General features: G+C 33.1%; 6 protein-coding genes across 7 annotated transcripts; 4 read left to right on the top strand and 2 right to left on the bottom strand.

Annotated features, from left to right (window-relative positions):
• Nucleotides 1–126: 126 nt before the first annotated feature.
• LOC107363154 (uncharacterized) lies at nucleotides 127–2,418 on the bottom strand. Of its 2 annotated transcripts, XM_089268376.1 has the most exons (4): nucleotides 1,673–2,418; nucleotides 1,085–1,601; nucleotides 891–994; nucleotides 127–795 (listed from the first exon to the last, which is right to left on the bottom strand). In XM_089268376.1, exons 3-4 carry the CDS (start codon nucleotides 958–960, stop codon nucleotides 248–250), a joined length of 618 nt encoding a protein of 205 aa, XP_089124502.1. In that variant the 5' UTR covers nucleotides 961–994; nucleotides 1,085–1,601; nucleotides 1,673–2,418; the 3' UTR covers nucleotides 127–247. The 2 variants fall into 2 exon arrangements, with proteins under 2 accessions (XP_089124502.1, XP_015785824.2); XM_015930338.3 differs by lacking the exons at nucleotides 1,085–1,601; nucleotides 1,673–2,418 and having other exon boundaries at nucleotides 891–1,053.
• A 184-nt stretch (nucleotides 2,419–2,602) lies between these two features.
• LOC149093961 (uncharacterized) lies at nucleotides 2,603–3,688 on the top strand. The gene is made up of 3 exons (XM_089268377.1): nucleotides 2,603–2,736; nucleotides 2,827–2,930; nucleotides 3,039–3,688. Exons 2-3 carry the CDS (start codon nucleotides 2,861–2,863, stop codon nucleotides 3,581–3,583), a joined length of 615 nt encoding a protein of 204 aa, XP_089124503.1. The 5' UTR covers nucleotides 2,603–2,736; nucleotides 2,827–2,860; the 3' UTR covers nucleotides 3,584–3,688.
• A 6-nt stretch (nucleotides 3,689–3,694) lies between these two features.
• On the bottom strand, nucleotides 3,695–4,268 carry Phf5a (PHD finger protein 5a). The gene has a single exon (XM_015930367.3). It carries the CDS (start codon nucleotides 4,189–4,191, stop codon nucleotides 3,859–3,861), a length of 333 nt encoding a protein of 110 aa, XP_015785853.1. The 5' UTR covers nucleotides 4,192–4,268; the 3' UTR covers nucleotides 3,695–3,858.
• A 124-nt stretch (nucleotides 4,269–4,392) lies between these two features.
• On the top strand, nucleotides 4,393–8,734 carry bur (GMP synthase burgundy). Its single transcript, XM_089268370.1, has 10 exons — nucleotides 4,393–4,684; nucleotides 5,178–5,456; nucleotides 6,003–6,215; nucleotides 6,281–6,384; nucleotides 6,478–6,671; nucleotides 6,752–6,917; nucleotides 6,987–7,531; nucleotides 7,684–7,809; nucleotides 7,876–8,298; nucleotides 8,375–8,734. The coding sequence occupies exons 2-10, from the start codon at nucleotides 5,269–5,271 to the stop codon at nucleotides 8,474–8,476; spliced, it is 2,061 nt and encodes a 686-aa protein (XP_089124496.1). The 5' UTR covers nucleotides 4,393–4,684; nucleotides 5,178–5,268; the 3' UTR covers nucleotides 8,477–8,734.
• A 577-nt stretch (nucleotides 8,735–9,311) lies between these two features.
• Nucleotides 9,312–15,350, top strand: fliI (FLII actin remodeling protein). The gene is made up of 6 exons (XM_015931809.3): nucleotides 9,312–9,503; nucleotides 9,775–10,201; nucleotides 10,298–11,077; nucleotides 11,290–12,394; nucleotides 12,475–12,588; nucleotides 13,218–15,350. Exons 1-6 carry the CDS (start codon nucleotides 9,441–9,443, stop codon nucleotides 14,557–14,559), a joined length of 3,831 nt encoding a protein of 1,276 aa, XP_015787295.1. The 5' UTR covers nucleotides 9,312–9,440; the 3' UTR covers nucleotides 14,560–15,350.
• A 699-nt stretch (nucleotides 15,351–16,049) lies between these two features.
• Nucleotides 16,050–20,780, top strand: LOC107366983 (uncharacterized). The gene is made up of 4 exons (XM_015934636.3): nucleotides 16,050–16,479; nucleotides 16,552–17,269; nucleotides 17,648–17,914; nucleotides 18,838–20,780. Exons 1-4 carry the CDS (start codon nucleotides 16,444–16,446, stop codon nucleotides 20,700–20,702), a joined length of 2,886 nt encoding a protein of 961 aa, XP_015790122.2. The 5' UTR covers nucleotides 16,050–16,443; the 3' UTR covers nucleotides 20,703–20,780.
• Nucleotides 20,781–20,816: the final 36 nt, after the last annotated feature.

Here is a 20,816-nt window from a genome sequence, read left to right as displayed (position 1 = left end):
GTAGGTGATGCTTACTATTGTAAACCAAAAACCAAAAACTAAAAGAACTAACTAAAAGAAAAATCTGTAGTATCTAAAATTTTCTTACGCTCATCCAATATGATATTGATAATAAAGAAATTGCAATTTTTTTTAATTTACATTTTATATTTATTATTCATTGGCACAGTAGAAAGGCTTACAATAATTAGACCGATTTAAAGTCTAACAAAATTTACAATTCAATATATTTCATTTGATACTTTTGTTAATATGATTTATCATGTGTTGGAGCAACACTTATTGTATCCACAAAGTGAGAAACGACTTTTGCTGGTTTTCCTTTGTTTTGTCTGATGATTGTTAATATTACATAGTCATCATTACTTAACTTTGGTAATTTGGACAACACTTTGTGTGGCACTTGTAAGTTGATGGGAATTTTTTCGAGGTCAAATTTCTTGTGGAGTTTGATCGCGTTGAGAGCACCTATTAAAGATGACAACTTTTTGCCTTTTTGAACTTTAAAACTTAATTCCAATGTTTTGGGATCAATGAATATTGGCTCGAAAGCTTTCCTCTTTTCTTTCATGACCATTGTAAGTATCACAATATCAGTCTTTTTTAAGGTTAAATTACAAATTTCTTGAAGTTCCTTTTTCTTTTCTTTCTTTTCAACCAAGGGTTCAACAGGCTTGTAGGCAGATTCAGGTATCGGCTTAGCTGGTTGTATGTACAATTCACCTTTTGACTTTAGCATTTCTTCACCATAATTAGTTGCTTTATTGATATTTTTATTTAAACTTGAGTACCAATCTGTTGAATAGAACAAAATAAAGGGAATTTTGATTAGTTGCTAGTCACAAGTAATAAGAATCAAAAAGAACAAAAACATTAGAACAAAGACTTACTCGTGAGAATATTGGCATTTGAGAAATGAACCATGAAGAAAATGTAAACGAGAATCGATTTAATATCCATGATGTACTTTGAATATGTCTAGGTAAGACAAAGACTAGAGTAACAAATAGAAATGACTTAGAGATGAGAACTGAAGTGCACAAGCAAGTGAAAGTGAATCAATGATACTCTTGTCCAAACTCACATTGACTTTTATACCCAAATCTATGGATGATAAGCGGTTTAAATCATAATGAGTTTATCCTGATGGCCGTTTTGTTTGAGGCAAACTGAAGAGTTCAATCTTTCATGCTTAATATTCCTAATCGTTTTATTTCCAGATATTAATATGCATGTTTATGGTACGAAGTAATTCTTCATGTACAATTGTTACTGTACAGAACCAAATGAACTCAGAAAAACAAATGAAAATTAGTTTCTTTCAAAGTTAGACTTTGCTAGTTTGTAACTCGATAAAGACCTTCCAATAGAGATGGCTATAAGTAGCTCCGAATAGTATTTGAAGATTGGTCTGAGGTATGAAAACGAATGTGTAGATCTTTATCATAAGTTCTAGATCCATATTCAATAACAAACGGTGTACTTTGGATGGTCAAGGTCCAGGCAAGTGTGATACAATCTTTAATGTACAATAATAAACCATCACAGCTACGTAAACAAGGATAATCATACAATGTGGCACAAATTTGACCTAGGACCTCCTAGAATGGCAAAAAGATAAAAAAATTGACGATTAATAATTTCACTCGTAATTTAAAATAATTATATTTACTTCAACATTGTTTCTTGGATCAAAAGAATCGACAGTCACCCGAAGGTAAGACGACACTGCAGTGTCAATCTCATCGATTGCGGATTTAAATACTAAGGTAGTGCAACTAGGAATCGACACATTCAGATTTAATAGTTCAAATGAAATTTGAGACAGAATGTCTAGACTTAAAGGCACCATTTTTCAGGTATCGAGCCAGCAACCTAACACAAGCTGAATATGAAATTCGAAGTCAATTGGTCAATGATTAGTCGACTATGTTTTCATTAAGTGAATCATCAAGAGGACAAAATTGAAGCAAAACTTGAAGACCAAACAGCTAGTTGGTGAAAAATCTCAAAGAAAATAAGGTTAAATATCAAAACTTGAAAAATTTGACAAAGATTGTTTTCACTGACAAACATAGCAACAGTAGCTAGTTATGGTATATGATTAGGGCTCAATTAATGAAAATTGAAAAAATAATTCTCAAACGAATCTGATTGCTGAACAATTAGCAAAACAATTTATGTGTCAATTTTTGGTTGCACTACCTTAACCACAACTAGGGAAAATAACAATTTAGCTTTAAGATTATCCGCATTTTTAAGAGCATTTAGATTGTCTAAAGCATCCAGTGTATCGACTCTGGCCTGAGCATACAGATTACCATACCGGCGAATCAGTGCCGTAGGACGTTTTTCATTGAAACAAAGGTTTTCAAATTTAAATCCTTTTGAAAGCATTTTTTGAGCTTGATCTATACGTAAAGATAAAAAGGAGAAGCAGAGATTCTTTCTGTAATTGAAATCATCTGATACTCAGTGATATTGGAGATAAAGGATGAAAAGAAACTAATTTTCATTCGTTTTTCTGAGTTCATTTGGTTCTGTACAGTAACAATTGTACATGAAGAATTACTTCGTACCATAAACATGCATATTAATATCTGGAAATAAAACGATTAGGAATATTAAGCATGAAAGATTGAACTCTTCAGTTTGCCTCAAACAAAACTGACATCAGGATAAACTCATTATGATTTAAACCGCTTATCATCCATAGATTTGGGTATAAAAGTCAATGTGAGTTTGGACAAGAGTATCATTGATTCACTTTCACTTGCTTGTGCACTTCATTTCTCATCTCTAAGTCATTTCTATTTGTTACTCTAGTCTTTGTCTTACCTAGACATATTCAAAGTACATCATGGATATTAAATCGATTCTCGTTTACATTTTCTTCATGGTTCATTTCTCAAATGCCAATATTCTCACGAGTAAGTCTTTGTGCTAATGTTTTTGTTCTTCTTGATTGTTCTTCCTTGATTCTTATTACATGTGAATATCAACTAACCATGCTCTGCTTTATTTGTTCTATTCAACAGATTGGTACTCAAGTTTAAGTAAAAATATCGATAAAGCAACTAATTATGGTGAAGAATTAAAAAAGTCAAAAGGTGAATTGTACATACAACCAGCTAAGCCGACACCTGAATCTGCCTACAAGCCTGAACCAGTGGTTGAAAAGAAAGAAAAGAAAAAGGAACTTCAAGAAATTTGTAATTTAACCTTAAAAAAGACTGATATTGTGATGCTTACAATGGTATTGAAAGAAAAGAGGAAAGCTTTCGAGCCTATCTTCATTGATCCCAAAACATTGGAATTGAGCTTTAGAGTTGAAAAAGGCAAAAAGGCTTCATCTTTAATAGGTGCTCTCAGCGCGATTAAACTCCACAAGAAATTTGGCCTCGAAAAAATTCCCATCAACTTACAAGTGCCACATAAAGTATTGTCCAAATTACCAAAGTTAAGTAGTGAAGATTATGTGATATTAACAATCATCAGACAAACCAAAGGAAAACCAGCAAAAGTCGTTTCTCACTTTGTGGATACAATAAGTGTTGCTCCAACACATGATAAATCATATTAACAAAAGTATCAAATGAAATATATTGAATTGTAAATTTTGTTAGACTTTAAATCGATCTAATTATTGTAAGCCTTTCTACTGTGCCAATGAATAATAAATATAAAATGTAAATTAACAAAAATTTGAAATTTCTTTATTATCAATATCATATTGGATGAGCGTAAGAAAATTTTAGATGCGACATATTTTTTCTTGTAGTGTTTTGAATCTTTCCGTCCTTTCGTGTTAAAATAAATAGTTGAGTGTTTATTTGAAATCCGTGTATGGCATCAGGTTCACCTTTTCTTGAATCCATATTTCTTCCTTTCATAGAACAGATCAGTTTTAGATGATCCTAGATTAACTATCTTTGGACAACCATCTCGATCTTTCTCTTGAATCGTACATTGTTTACAATAGTAAGCATCACTTACTCCTGGTCCACCACAAATTACACATCTTCCTTGATACGAACCATAATTACATTCATCACATATTCTGACTAATGTTGAGGGGCGAACATAGCTGTCACAAATGACGCATTTACCATCACATTTTTCACATAACCTTCCAATGGCAACTCCAGATTGTTTCCTGCAAAAGATCAAATCAGGATGATGTTTAGCCATATCGAAAATTTGAAATAATCCAAACCTGTAATAGTACAATAATAATAATAAGATAAGTTGCCGTCTTTAAATGTTTTTCAACACCAGATGATTTTAGGTTCACATTGTGAAGTTCACATTTTTGATAGTAATGCCATCTAACGTTCTTCTTCTCAACTCTCACTTTTGCAAGTCTTTCTGGTACTGAGAGCCATTCTTTTCTGTATGATTGTATGAATCTTATTTTTCTTTTCATGCAAAATGTTGTAATAATTATAAAACTATTCTAGTTATAAGAACCTAATTTTGTCCTTCATTTAACCCCCAATTGACTCAATCGTCTTATTTTCTGCAATTGTATCAACTTTTGTTAAGAAAAACTGTCGGCGGTTTATTCGATGAACTCTGCTGCATCGCTTGTGTGATAAAAAGGAATGTGTATGTTACAATTTTGAAAAGGGAGAAACCAAAAAGAGGATAATAAGACAATACCATCAGTCAATTTATTTTTTAGGTAAGATCATTAATTCAATTCAATCTTGTGATGATCAACGATCACCATGCTTATCTCTGCCATATTTTACCCTCTTCTTATCTTTCAATGTTAAAGGACTTGATTAACTCATCATATTTTGATGCCACCTCCTTGAGGTATCAAGTTAGCTTCTTTTGCTTTGCTTCTCTCTCTCTCTCTTTCTCTTTCTCTCTTTCTTTCTTGCTTGTTTCTTTTTCATTTTTTACTTATGCTCTTTTTGAAGCAATTGTGTTATAATTTTACTTTATCTTAATATTCATCTCTAATCTTTATCATGATGATCTCCTTCATCTACAATATCACTGAGTATCAGATGATTTGAATTGCGATAACATTCAATTGCTTTCCATTATACATTTTGTTTATACTTAGTGACATCAACTGTTTACTCCGCCTCATTCTCTTGAGACAGATTTAACTGAACATCTGAAGTAATCGCTTGTTATTTTGTTTTTATTTTTCTATCCTTTAGCTGTGCTACTCCGTGGAATCCCAGTCACATATTCACATCATCTTAATTGAAAGTCAATCCTCTTTGAATAGATTTGTTATTCCTTCAATCAATGGATACCAGCGAAAATATTCCAACTGCTGCTGTCAATGGTATTAACCATGTGGAAAAAGTTGCCATTCTCGATGCTGGAGCTCAATATGGTAAAATTATTGACCGGCGAGTCCGTGAACTTAATGTCGAGTCATTCATTCTTCCTCTGAATACACCGGCCAAACAATTGGAGACGGAAGGATACAAGTAAGCTATCACCTGATTCTGCATCCAATTTTTCAGTCCATTCCGTTACTAGTCACACGCGTTATTAAGCCATAATAGTTTTCTTCAAATTCGGCTGTTACATCAAGTTCATGTTACTCGTTTCTATGTGACTCGTAATTTCTGATTTAAAATATTGTTTTCCCTCATTTTTGTGATCTTTAAAATCATTTTGTACATTAGCAAGCTTCATTTACCCTTCATTTCTCTTCTAACTATTCTTAATTTATTTTTCCATCTAAAAGACTACTCATTCAAGTTATCGTGAAGCATTGATTAGAATAGATTATCTCAGATTAATATCGAGGCAATATCAACGAAAACTTGAAGTACACTATCTGATTTCTAAACCTTTTCGTTCAAGAGTAAATGTTTTTCTCTCATATCTATCATATCTATCTTTTTTTAATCTTATCGGCTTATTATCACTCACATTTGATTGAAAATCGTCTCTTTTATCCTTTCAACTTTCATGAAGGATTCACTATCTATAAATGGGTTTTAATTACTTATTTCTTTATTTCACAGAGGAATTATTATTTCTGGCGGTCCTGGCTCCGTTTATTCCAACGATTCACTACCCTATGATAAAGATATCTTCTTCTTGGGTAAACCAGTCCTTGGTATTTGTTATGGACTTCAGATGTTAAATAAAGAGTTCGATGGTACTGTCGATAGGGACCAAGCTCGAGAAGATGGTCAATATAAAATTAAACTGGATAACAAATGTCCTCTATTCAAGTAAGATAGAGATACTGAATTTACTTTTAAAATATTTAACTCATGTAATAATTTTACTTTTACAGAGGACTCAATGAGGAAGAAGAAGTACTCCTTACTCATGGAGATAGCATTAGTCAAATTGCAAAAAATTTCAAAGCAATAGCGCACTCTAAAAATATCGTTGCAGGTAGCTATTGAATTAGTTGATTATCCTTTTTTTGTATTTAAAATGTCAATTTAAAAGCAAATATTTACTTTCTGTCTTCTATTTACTCGACAGGCATTGCTGACGAACAAAAAGGATTATATGGTGTGCAATTTCATCCTGAAGTTGATTTAACACCCAAAGGAAAACAAATGATTAAAAACTTTTTATACGAAATTTGTGGTTGTACCGGCTCTTACACCATGCAGAGTCGTGAAATAGAATGTGTTGAGTATATTAAAAAATCTGTCGGAAGCAGTAAAGTTTTGGTAAGTTAGCTCTTTCATTTTTGGAATCGTATTTTCTTTTAATGTAACACATTTAATTCATGTTTATTTCAATTTTACAGATGCTCGTTAGTGGTGGTGTCGATTCAACTGTTTGTGCTGCTCTTCTACACAAGGCTTTGAAACCTGATCAAGTTATAGCCTTTCATATAGATAATGGTTTTATGCGTAAAGACGAAAGCGACCAAGTTGAAAAATCACTTAAATGTCTCGGCTTAAATCTTAAAGGTAAGTTGTAAACTCAGGAATTAATGATTTATATCTTTTAATATTCTCATTTATCTCTTTTTATTTTAGTTATCAATGCTTCTTATCAATTTTACAACGCATCTACAACTGTTCCGGTGGACAGAAAAGATCCAAGTCGAAAAAAGGCAACTGAAATACTCTGTCAGACAACAAATCCAGAAGAAAAAAGGCAAATCATTGGAGATACTTTTGTTAAGATAGCTGATGAGATTGTTAAAGATCTCAATTTAAAACCTGAAGACGTTTTTCTTGGTCAAGGAACCCTGCGACCTGATTTAATAGAAAGCGCTTCAAAGTTAGCTAGTTCTAATGCAGATGCTATTAAAACACATCATAACGATACAGATTTAGTACGACAATTGAGGGATCAAGGTCGAGTAGTTGAGCCATTAAAAGATTTCCATAAAGATGAAGTCCGTGAGCTTGGAAGAAAATTAGGCTTACCAGAAGAATTTGTTCAACGACATCCTTTCCCTGGACCTGGACTAGCAGTTCGTATTTTATGTGCTACTGAACCTTTTATGGGACGAGATTTCTCTGAAACTGCCGTTCTTGTTAAAGTTATTGTCAACTACAGTAATGCCTTAAAGAAGGTAAATATCCTTAGCTTCAATCCTTTCTATTTTGATTAAGGGAAAATTTTGAAATTTTGAAATATTATCAATTTGAAATGTTAAATTTATTTTTCTAATCTAAATATTAATCAATCTAACACATATTTATTTTTATTATATTTTATTTACAGAAACACGCTCTTCTTAATCGGGTACAAAACGCAACTACTGAAGAAGAAAGAGAATTCCTTGTCAACTTAGGGATAAAATATAAACTAACATCATCATTACTTCCCATAAAAAGCGTCGGTGTTCAAGTAAGTTTAATCAAGTTTTTTTGTAAATGTTTTTTCAATTCTAATTGTATTATTTTCTGTTTTTAGGGAGACTGTCGTTCTTATAGTCATGTCGTGGGTCTTTCAAGCGAAGAACTCCCAAGTGATTGGGAAGATTTGATAACTTTAGCAAAAATAATTCCTCGTATCTGTCATAATGTCAATAGAGTTTGCTACATCTTTGGAGGTGTGGTGACCTTCCCTGTACAAGATGTTACACCAACTTATTTAACTCCTCAAGTTTTGAGCACTCTGAGAGAATGCGATTATATTGCTCAAACTCAATTAGCAGCATCCGGTTATTACAATAATATAGCCCAAATGCCAGTAATATTGATACCAATCCATTTTGATCGAGATGTCGCATCCAGACAACCATCTTGTCAACGATCCGTAGTGTTAAGAACACTCATTACAGAAGATTTTATGACTGGTATACCAGCAGTACCAGATAAGCATTTACCTTTAGAGGTAAGTACTTTTATGCAATATAATTCACTGTCAATTTAATATCTAACCTTTTTCTCTTTTTTATATTTTCTTATAGCTAATCAAGCAAATTGTCGATGCTGTGTCACAGGTTCATGGTATATCTCGTGTATTATACGATTTGACTCCTAAACCACCTGCAACCACTGAATGGGAATAAATGAGATTAAAATTAAAGAATACAATTTGTGCGAAGCAAAAAAGAAAAAATATCTAGATTAACTTTTAAATTAAATTAACAGTCAATTTTCTCTTCTTTTGTAAATACAAATGAAAATCAATTAAAAAAACAAATGGTATGGACAAAATTGACTGAAATTAAGAATTAAAAAAATGAGAATGCATCTGGATAAACTTTTTTGTCTGTAAATTTCTAATCATCTTAAAAGTGGAATAAAAATCGATAATAAGCTATTGATTCTCATTTTTCCATTATTGATAGTTCACCTTTAAATACAATTGTATTTATGTATTTCAATTTAACCAAAGAGGTGGCTAAACGTTCAATTTCCAACTAATTCAGTAATGCATACTAATCAGTCGATCACTACTGCTCTTTCGAAAAAGACGTCGCCTATGAGTCTAGAGCTCTAGATTTTGATTACTGCATTGACTTTTCAGTTGTTTATTTTTTTAAACTTGGCTCTTGAAATCTTACTTTCTGCTCAAATAGACTCAACAAATGTGCCATCAAAATTGAATGGTCAAATGGATGGCATCAATACAAAGGCAACGAAATGTTTATTTTTTTAATAAAAAAACTGTCCTTTAATTACTATAATTTCAATAACAGAATTGATCTATCTAATTCTGATAGAGGATAATGAAATATTTTATAAACCAATCAATCGTCGTATCCGATTGATCAAAATTAAAACGCATTAATGTGCAAAAATGTTTAACTCTGAAACAGTTGTAAATGACAAGCTGTTAGCTCTTGTGGCTCCCTCTACTCTCTACTCTTTACTCTGCTTGAGTTGACTCTGCTTTAGGTTAGTTTGAAAAAAGATAGGCCTTAAGTTAATTTGTGTTTATTAATCAACTTTTATTCAAAGGTTTCGGTTGCAAGGTTCTAACTGAATCATTATTTATTATTACAAAGGAACCTTGATCAACCGGCTGAGATGTCGTCAACCGGAGTTTTACCCTTCGTCCGAGGTATTGACCTCAGTAGGAATAATTTCCAGGTAAAAATATTTTCATCCTCATCTTTACGTCTCTTTTGCTTATATCTTACCTATTCATATCTCAATGTCAATTTTTCTTTTACTGACCGCGCTTATGTTTATCTTCTCTAGTCCCTCTGTTATTCATTTTTCTTGATTAATCACTTTTAATTGATTGACTTACTCAATTTTGATTGTTTTCATCCATCTTTCGTTGTTCTCTAATTATGGATAAAAGTGTTTATACCTTGTTACTTATTAATATTTTGGTGATCTTCTTTTATTTACTCAGGAGGAAGATTTTATCAAAATTGTTACCGAGATGAGTGACTTAAGATGGCTCAAACTCAACCGGACTTCAATGAACTGGGTACCTGAAGAATTGGCCAAGTTAACCAAATTGGAATCACTTTCACTGATAAAAAATAATCTAGTTTCATTACAATCAGATATTGTTGCCATGAATTGTTTAAGGTATCTGAATGTTCGGGAAAATAAGATAAAAAATGGTGGTCTACCGACTAGCTTATTTGAGCTTAAAGAACTCCTAGTGCTTGATCTGAGTCGGAATCAACTTAAAGAAGTGCCCGGTGAATTGGAACACGCAAAAAGTCTTCTTGTTCTCAACTTAAACCACAACCAAATTGAAGGTGTTCCTAATCAAATATTTGTTAATCTTGTAGAATTAATGTATTTAGATTTAAGTTATAACAAACTAGGTAAGTTTCTATTTTTATCCTTCGCTAATCCATTCTGTTTGTATTTTTCATCTGATTTATTCTAACTTTTGTATTATGTTCACTTTTTTATCACAGAAACTTTACCTCCTCAACTTAGACGATTAGTTAAATTACAAACTTTAAACCTCAGCTGCAATCCTCTTGGACATGTTCAATTGAGACAATTACCTTCCCTCATAGCCCTCCGTTGTTTAAATTTACGTAACACACAGCGAAATGTACAAAATTTACCCTCGTCATTGGAATCTCTGATTAACCTTAGCGAATTAGATTTATCCGATAATCAACTCGAATCAGTGCCACCTGTGTTAAACACAATATCCAACCTTAAAAGGCTTAATCTCAGTGGAAATTGTATTTCATCCTTGGATTCCAATTTCGGTGATGCATGGAAATATCTAAATACACTTAATTTATCACGTAATCGACTTAAATCCTTGCCGCCATCAATCTGTAAATTAACTCGCCTTCGACGTCTGTACATTAGTTATAATGAAGTTGATTTTGATGGAATACCTTCTGGAATAGGGAAACTTTCCAATTTAGAAGTATTTGTTGCATCGAATAATAATTTAGAAATGATACCTGAAGGAATTGTTCGTTGTGGACGCTTGAAAAAACTCAATCTTGCTCACAATCGTCTGATAACTTTACCAGATGCCATACATCTTTTAAACGATTTAGAAGTTCTCGATCTCTCTGATAACCCTGATCTTATTATGCCACCAAAGCCCCCTGAACATCATTACTATTCCAAAGGAAGTGGAATTGAATTTTACAATATTGACTTTTCGTTGAAAACCCAATTGCGAATGGCAGGAGCTGCTGCACCTAAAAGTCTTGCTTCGCCCACATGTAAGTTACCGTAAAAAGAAATTGTAAACTTTTTTGATGAAATATCATCTCTTTCCTTTTTAACTGTTCAATTGAATTTGTTCTTAATTCTGTTCCTTTTTCATTCTACTTATTTTCCTTTCTCTCGCCTTGATCTTTCTATTCCACCCTTACTCTTTATTTACATGCATTCCTCCTCCATATCATTCAATTTCAATATTTTCCTACTACAGCACCGGTTAAAGACCCTATCGCGCGTAAATTGCGACTCAGAAGGCGCCATCGTAATGCAGCGGAAGACGATGAATCAAACCAAGCTAAAGTGCTCAAAGGAATGAGTGAATTAGCTAGAGAGCGAGATCAACTCATAGATGAATTTTCCGAGTCAAGTGATGCCAATCTGAAACCTAAAAAATGGGAAGAAACTCTAGAAAAGCCGCCATTAGATTACAGTGATATTTTTGAAGAGGGTGTTGGCCAAATTCCTGGTTTAACAGTCTGGGAGATTGAAAACTTTTTACCCAATGTTGTTGACGAAGCTCTCCATGGTAAATTTTATGAAGGTGATTGTTACATTGTTTTAAAAACTGATGAAGATGAAAATCAAAGTTTAAGCTGGCAAATCTACTTCTGGATTGGATCCAATGCTCCTCTTGATAAGAGAGCTTGTTCCGCAATCCATGCTGTCAACCTTCGCAACTTTCTTGGTGCTCAATGTCGAACAATTAGGGAAGAGCAAGGAGACGAATCGGAAGAGTTTCTACACCTCTTTCCTGATCGCATAATGTACATAGAGGGTGGTCGTACAGCCAGTGGATTTTTCACTGTGGAAGAAGTTGAAGTTGTTCATCGAATGTATCGACTTCACGAGCTTCAAGACAAACACCGTCAACTTTACCTAGAAACAGTGGCCTTATCAAGTGAATCACTGGATCCTAGATTTGTTTTTGTTTTAGACGCAGGTTACTCTATCTATGTTTGGAATGGATACAAATCAAAGAATACCATGAAACAAAAAGCTCGACTATTAGCTGAGAAAATCAACAAAGAAGAAAGAAAAAATAAAGCAGAAATTGTATTTATTTCTCAAGATGAAGAACCCGAAGAGTTTTGGCGGGAGCTAAACGTTGATCTACAAACTATTGATGACACCGTAATTGATGAGCACGTAGATCTGAAAAATTTCAAACCTTGTTATCCTATTTTGTACAAAGTTGGCTTAGGGATGGGTTATCTCGAACTTCCGCAAGTTCATTTTAAAGAAGGCAAACTCTTCCCTTCTCTGCTTGAACCAAAAAATGTTTACATCCTCGATTGCTCAACAGATTTATTTGTTTGGTAATTATCATTCAATTCATTATCATTGTCTCTGTATGAAAACAATGAAGCTAATTATGTTTTTCAACCTTTCTCATCAGGTTGGGGAGAAAAGCACCTCGTCTAGTCAAAGCTGCTGCCATAAAATTGGTTCAAGAATTGTATGATATGATTAAAAGACCGGAACTTGCATTAATCACTCGTTGTTTACAAGGGTGAGTTTTTGATAAACCATTTTTTACAATTTTAATAATTGAATCTATTGATAGTGATTCAGCACATCTCTCCGCCCTTTCACCTAATTTTCTGTGTCCAATCTGTTACTGCATCTAATATTACGTGATCTAATATTCTGTTATTTACTTCCACCATCTCAAGTGATTCTGATTAATGTTGAAGCTTATGGCCATTATCTGATTTGTTTGAATCAAGATACGTTGACTTTTAGTAAATAGTTCATCATTTTTTTCTGAGTTTGTTGAACATGAAAATTGAACTTGTAAACACAACTAGGAAAAAAATGTCAACTCATTGCATATCATATAATTACATTTCTAGCTCAACTTTTTTAAAAAGTCATTGCTAGCAGAAAGGCAATGTTACTCGATTCTCATGATATTTTAGGTTAATTTCTAATTTTAACCTAACTCTGTTTAAAAATAGTTGACACTTTGTTCAGGACCCAATTTAACTCTATAATGACATGCCCTTAATTACTTCCTATATTGAATAGATTGACAAATTTTGGACGATATTTACTCTTTCCGTGTCTGAATCTAATGCCAGAATTTTTTAATAAGCTTAATGTTACTCTATTTAATCAATTTTTCACTTTATTTTCTAGGAATGAACCACAAGTCTTTAAAGCAAAATTTAATGGCTGGGATGATGTTATTGCTGTTGATTTTACTAGAACTGCTGACTCGGTTGCGAGAACTGGTGCTAATCTTCATGAATGGATGTCTAAACAAAAGGTTAAAATTGATACTTCTGCACTTTTCATGCCAAGAGCTAAGTCAATGGATCCAGAAGAGGAAGAAAAATTGATTGAAAGTTGGAATGATGAGCTTAAATCTATGGAAGCATTTGTCCTGGAGGGTAAAAAGTTTGTTCGTCTACCAGAAGATGAATTAGGACACTTTTACAGCGAAGATTGTTATGTTTTCCTCTGTCGTTATTTACCACCTCTTGAGTCGGATGAAGAGGAAGATGAAGACGAAATCATTGATAGCAATGATTACCATCTTATCTCATATTTCTGGCAAGGTCGTGATGCTTCCAATATGGGTTGGTTAACATTTACTTTCGACATGTTGAAAAAGTATCAAATTCATTTTGGTGATAAACTGGAAGTTGTTCGGACCCATCAGCAACAAGAAAATTATAAATTTTTATCTCATTTCAAGCGTAAATTTGTGATACATACTGGTAAAAGACCTCCAAAAGGATCATCAAATAAGATGGTATCACTTAATCAAAGATGCACTCGTCAACCTGAATTTTTTTACCTTCGATCAAACTGTTCACTAATAACAACTCGTTGTATCCAAGTAGTACCTGATGCTGCCATCCTTTGTTCAGGTTTCTGTTTCATTTTGGCTATTCCTGGTGAAGATTCATTCGGAACTGCCTATGTTTGGGTAGGAAAACAAGCTGCAGAGGATGAAGCTTCCTTAGTTGAAGAAATTGCTTCTCAAATGTATGATTCTCAAGATTTTATCGTATCTGTGATTACTGAAGGTGAAGAGCCAGACGAGTTCTTTCATTATTTAGGTGGAAAGAAACCTTATGAGACTGATTCTTCTTTCATGCAATATACACGACTTTTCAGATGTTCCAATGATAAGGGATATTTCTGTATATCAGAAAAGTGTACCGACTTTTGTCAAGATGATTTGGCTGATGAAGACATCATGATACTTGACAATGGTGATCAAGTTTTCGTTTGGGTTGGATCAAGGTGTAGCGATGTTGAAATCAAATTAGCACTAAAAAGTGCAGGTGTTTATGTACAGAATATGAGAATCAAGCAACCCGATCGACCCAGAAAACTGATGTTAACATTTAAAGGAAAGGAAACTAGGAAATTTACTAAATGTTTTCATGGTTGGATGAAACATAAATCTACTGTTGATCCAAGGACAGAGTATCTCCTTAACAGGAATGATGACTTAGTGGAAGTTTAATTATACAAACGGAACTACAGTTATATTTCCATTTAACAAATGTCTATCACCAATCACCAAACCAATCAATAGCAAAGTAACAAAAACAATAACAATCTACATACTAGTGAGAGGGAGAAAATTTCTTTCAACAAAATATAAATTAACTCTTTCGCCAAATCATCATTTAAATTTAATCATAATCACATTGAGTTTCATTAATTGTAATAATTGTTCATCTTTAATATCTTAACTATTATCATAATATCATCAATTCATTCTCATCAATCTCCATTCAAATTGTATCAAGCTGATAAACTTCAACTACTAAGCAAAAACGATTATGCACACAGCAACTCTACGATTAATTTATGTGCAAAATGAAATACGAAATAATATTTGTAAACATAAAATTTTTAACAAATTTTTACACTTAAACATGTCATAATTTACATAATTGTACAATAGATTACAAGCAACAAAAACTAACTGCAACAAAAGGATCAAAATTGATGGGTGTAAAAAAGTGCCTATCTGCATTGATGCTACAAGAAAACTATTGAAAATGGATTGCGAGCAATTTACCATGAAAAACAAAACAAACCAACTATGGTTGACTATATACACAGTGATTATGATTTTTTCCTTGCAAATAATTGTATTATTACTTTTAATCGTGATAATTGGAAATGAAAATAATGTGTAATCATGCTGTAAATGTTTACTTTGTTTATGTTTCTATCGCTTCCTTTACATGAATCTTGTTCCCATCTCCATAAAAATACAGTAGAATAATTGATTCTTTTGTTTAATTCTCTGTCTCCATTTATTTACTCACTTGATTGTAAACAAAAATCAAGGTAAATGATAATCTTTCGATTGATATCCATATAATGTCAATACTCAACTTGAAAGCCAAGACATTTCAAGTCATTGATTTTATCTTAATGTAAGGCTTTGATTTTTCTAGCCTTTTGTTTAATTACGTTGACAGATTTCGCAGTTAATTAATATTTCATTATGGATCATAATTGAGAAAGATTAAACCTCACCTTTTGCCTAAGGGTGATATAATTTACATTATAATGATTCCTATCAAAACCAAGCCTTACTCAATTAATCTTTGTTATCACAGAGCTCGAGTCAAAGAACTCTTTGGTTAATAGCTGTAGCCGATGCATTGGTTAATTTAACCCAAAGTTTCAATTGTCAATCAACTCAATAACAATTATCTAGATTTAGATTTGTTTAATTTTATACTTTTAAGATTTAGTTGGACATTCACACTGTCTACAGCCATTGACTTGATCTTGGTTTTTACCATTAACAAAACACACCTTCATTGGAAGGACACTTTTCTGTCGATATTGAATGTTAATTGAAGATTAAAATTAAAAGTAGAAACTCGGTGATTAGGTCAAGTTGGAAGATAAAGGTTGAGAAGAAGAAAGTTTGATGAAAGAAATAATTATAAATAGTAAGTCAAATAACTGATCAAGTGAACAAGTTTTCACATTACATGTTGAACAGTTGCAAAAAAAAAGTGATTCAGTTTAAAATACATATATAATATAAAATGGTCTTGATGCTGCCCTGCAGTGAGGTTGAATTTAAAAGCAAGTTGTTGGTCTGATTGTTGACCGATGTTTATCTAAACAGGATTAGCAACTAACGGCAATGCATCAGCCCAACCAACCAAGGTGCTTCAAAGTTAACAAACGAAACACCAACAAGTTGATCTTATTTTGAGTGAAACACCATTCTTTTTTCTTGCAACCATTCACTCCAAGAACCTTTCCTTTTCAACAACAACATTAACATATTGAAACATTATAACAAGTGACCAATGAACTAATCAAATTGTCAACAATATTTTACTTTGAAATTTCACAAGTAAAATACACAATGGAAATTCAGGACATTGATGAGATCGAGTTATCGGTAAGTAATATTAGTCTCCTTGGTGTTACTTGAAATTGAAAGTTAACCAAAAATTGATTTGTAATTGTTAAGATGCCACCGAGGAAGGGTAAACGACAACATGTCCAGACAACATCTCGAGCAAAGTGTTTGGTTTCCCTTTTTGTGCTAGTAAATTATTGTTTAATTGCCAATGTCGATGGACAGCTGATGAGACTGGATCGTCTACAATCTCGGATGGTGCAGAAACGCTCTGATAGAGGCGGTCCAGCTTTAAGAGGTCTATTGGATACACTTTTGGAGCCAACCAGAAAAGCATCTTCCAGTAATGGTTGGAAAGGATTTGTTTTCATGGATCCTTTATTTAAAGTACAACGATCTCCTAGTTCAAGTGCAAGTGTCATTCAATCTGCATCTGTTCCGTCTTCGCCTTCCTTTTCAATGGATAGTCCTCAGTATGAAACGGAAAGTGCACCAATACCATACATTATGGAGCCTCCAGTTGATATGTACCAACCAATGGCTTCAAATACACGCTATTCAACTGCTAAACGTCCATATGATGATTATTATGATGATGATGAAAATGGTGAACCAATTCCTAGAGTGAGAAGTCGAAAGGTAAAACCAGTAACGACAACAACCAAAAAACCCAATCCAACTCCAGCAATAAGCATTGGCCCAGCTTCTGGTGGTGGAACAGCAATAAGGTTAGGCAAAGCGAAAATTACATTCAAAAAGGGAAGTATAAGTTTAGGTCCAGTTGAAGATCACGAATCAGAGTTAAAAAAATCATCAAATATTGATAAATGTAAGTATCAACATTTATTCAACTTTGTTTACGTTAATTAGTAGTCACATAGCTAATTGACCAGCTGATCCATTATTAACCGTTACCCAAAATTTGGATTTTTTCTTTAAAATTAACCAAATCTTCAGATTGAATAACAATTCAATTATGAGTTTAATATAAACTGTCGAGCTCGAGAAACCAAACCAGAATATATTTTTGTATCTATAAGGTTATTATTAATATATAAACCCACTAATTTAATGCTTCAACGAAAACAAATTTATAGTCAAATCTATTTGAAAAACATCTTTAAACCAACACTTGAATTTACTTTTCATCGTAAATTGAATCTTTTTGATTAACATTGATATCTTATTGTTTTACACCTTAACTCAGCAACCAAACGGCCATACCATAACTACGGAGACGAGACTGAAGCCAATGATTACATTGGTACTTCTTCACGAAACCAAGGATCAGAACGTCAACAGAGTAACCGTGACTCAAAGGAACACTTGGACAGTAGACCGGTTTACTCGGAAGACGATTATGGACCCAAATACGCTGCAAATTATAAAACTTCAGCCACTGGTTATTATCAAAGTTACAAACCCTACCATAACCTGGATACATTAATGGACAAACAAGTGAATCCAAATCAAGGTAATTGGGTTAAAAAGTGTATTTTCTAATGTTCATCATCTTAAGGGTAAAAGGAAAACAAGTAATCAAAATGATTGCATTCAGATATAATCGGGTGAAAGTGGGTTGATTGGTGTTGATGCAAAATGTGGATGGCTGGTGGAAATATCGTTGATAGTAAAAGTACTGATGATCAAACGTTTACCTTTTCACTTGATTTTCATTCATTCAAATTTTCACATTTAGTTTGAAGCCAATTAATAACAGGTTTTAATGTTCATTAACCAATTTAATGCCCGGCCAAATCAGACTTTGTCTTTACACAATTTTTTTGTTTAAAGACAATTTACAACTATTTATGAATCAAAATTTCAGGTCATTTGGCTCATCAAATTGGACTCTAATGTGCATGCTACAGTTGATTACATTTTATCACAAATAGTAATTTACTTTAGACTAGTGCTATTGGAATCAAGTTCAAATCTCTATTTACTCAATCAACACACCAATCGATCATAAAAGATGAGAACCAAATCTGCCTCTTTTCCGATTTTCCGGACAAAGAGGAATTAAGGAAAGAAGGCTTCTTAAAATGCGAAATTTCAAGCAAATCGATTAGGAGACAGAATCTCAATGGAATCAGTTCTCATCCATTCATTTGACAAGAGTAACCGAGCCAAAAAAAACTAATTAACTTTGAATTTGCAGTGGACAGCGCTTTTCGAGTATTTTGTATGTTGATTTATTCATAGAAAGCAAAATCTTTAATGTCCACAAAAATCTGGTTAAGTATACAATTACTGTACAATTGTATAATTCATAAACTGTTTATGTTCAGCAAAATACTTGGACTATTAAAGGCATTACAGTATTATTATATTATCTTGCAGATAAATCATAAATCCATTTTAGCCATTCTAATGATTTTTATTTTTAATCAACAGGTCATCGAGCTTCATTAAATGAGCATACAAGTAATTATTCACCTCAACCCGTTTACAAAGGAAGCAGCAAGTCAGCAGTAACCGAGACTTACTTGACCAAGGGTGACTATGATTATGAAGACTCTGTTGTTACTGAACTTTCGTCTAGGAAAAAGATACGTGGTAAAAGACGAGATGAGTCAGTGATTGGAGAGGACGAGGAAAATAATGAAGACAGAGAGTCTACAGTAGCTAAATTGAATGAGAAACGTGAAAAGCGAAAGAAAAATGGAAACAGCAAAACAACCAAGAAAGATTTCGAGACTGATGAAGATGAAAGTAAACTGACAACAGAAAATGATGATGAACTAACAGAAGACATTGATGTAACTACGGAAAAAATATCATCATTGACTTCGACAACAAGAGCATCGAGAAAAAAGTCATCAAATAAACCAAAAAGTCAGCAAAATAGTTCAACATCAAGTCCAAAAGTAACAAGTAGTCGCACAAATCGCAACAAAGCCAAAGCTGCCAAGACAACAGTCAAGCCAGATGATAGTGGCTCTACAGATGAGAAAAGGTTGATTAAAGAGCATCGTGCAAGTGAAACTGATTCGGTCAATCATGATGATAATGATGATGAGGAGGAAAATGGAGAAAATGTTGATACTAAAAAAGCAATAGTCGATAGTGAAGATGAAGAGGAAGACGAGAAACCAAGCAAATTAACGACATTATTAACTACTCCAGCGACAGCAACAACAAAATCTAGTGAATCAAAGAGACGAAAATCAAATTCTCGGCAAAATGTTCGACGCAAAAACAACAGTAATAGAAGTTCAATTTCCACTCCTAAATCAACAATGATTCAGTTAGACGATAGACAGTCTAGCAAATCAAACATGGATACTGTCTACATTGGAAATCGAGGGCAAACAATTAAAGCAGATCAAAGTAAATCAAAGAAGGGTTCAATTGAATCTGTCTCAATCTTACCAGGAGTGGAAACATCTTCAGATAGAGGAACTATTGTGACCCTAAAAATGTCTGATGATCCATCATTAGGAGTAATTGGAAGTTCATCCAATTCACGGAAACCTGGGACCATTTATCAAATAAGGTTAACATCAAAAATTCCAACTGAACCCGCAATTGTAACCAAAATAGCTGAAGATAATGGATCGGTTGATATTGGTAAAGATGAAAATTCATTAAACCGTTTAATCAAAATGATGCAGGATACACTGGAAGATATAAGAAAAAGTCAAACCTCTTTACTGCCCTCAACAAGCTCATCTAGTCCATGTCCACCCTCCAATTCACAAGTAATCATTGAGCCAATTCCGACAACACCAAAACCAAGTTTAATCCTTTCCAATTTAAAAACATCAACAGTTAAACCCTTAGTTGATCCATTTCTCAATCTACATCATGGCAATATTACTGTTGTCCCAGCTTCAATGGGAAATGTTAGTGATATTGTTGATATGTTGGTTAAAACATCTAAATTTATGCAACCCTCAACGAGTGAAAAGACTGTTTTCTCATCGGTTGCTGATAAAACGCCGACCATTAAAGAGATCACAAGCGAAGTAGGTGATAATATTGAGGATAAAAAAAGTGGAACAAGTGATAATTTTCCAATTGATCTTGACAGTAACAATCAAAGTATTAACAGTTCTGATCGACCTCAGGCTGAAGAGAGTCGGACAAAAGGAATGAAGCAAAATTTCAATCAACAAGCAAATACAGATGAGAATAGTGATCAAATTGAATCGACAAGACAAACTGGTAGCATAAATAACGATAATGGTGATGATGTTCCCATAATTGTTGTATTATTGCCTCCGGAAGATGATATTAATAAAGGAACCATCAATTGAATCTCACAACACATAAAATTAACACCATTTACAATGTTAATCTTTCTGTTTCAATAAAATGTAAATATTTACTGACCACTTTATCACTTTTTAATATATTATATTCACAATGTT

Source organism: Tetranychus urticae, chromosome 2 (genome assembly GCF_039701765.1).
Source record: "Tetranychus urticae isolate SD_2017Ah chromosome 2, NJAU_TeUrti_SD_1.0, whole genome shotgun sequence".
NCBI classification, from domain to species: Eukaryota; Metazoa; Arthropoda; class Arachnida; order Trombidiformes; family Tetranychidae; genus Tetranychus; species Tetranychus urticae.
The sequence above is the reverse complement of the archived record's forward strand: the minus strand, read 5'-3'. Positions and strand labels throughout refer to the sequence as shown.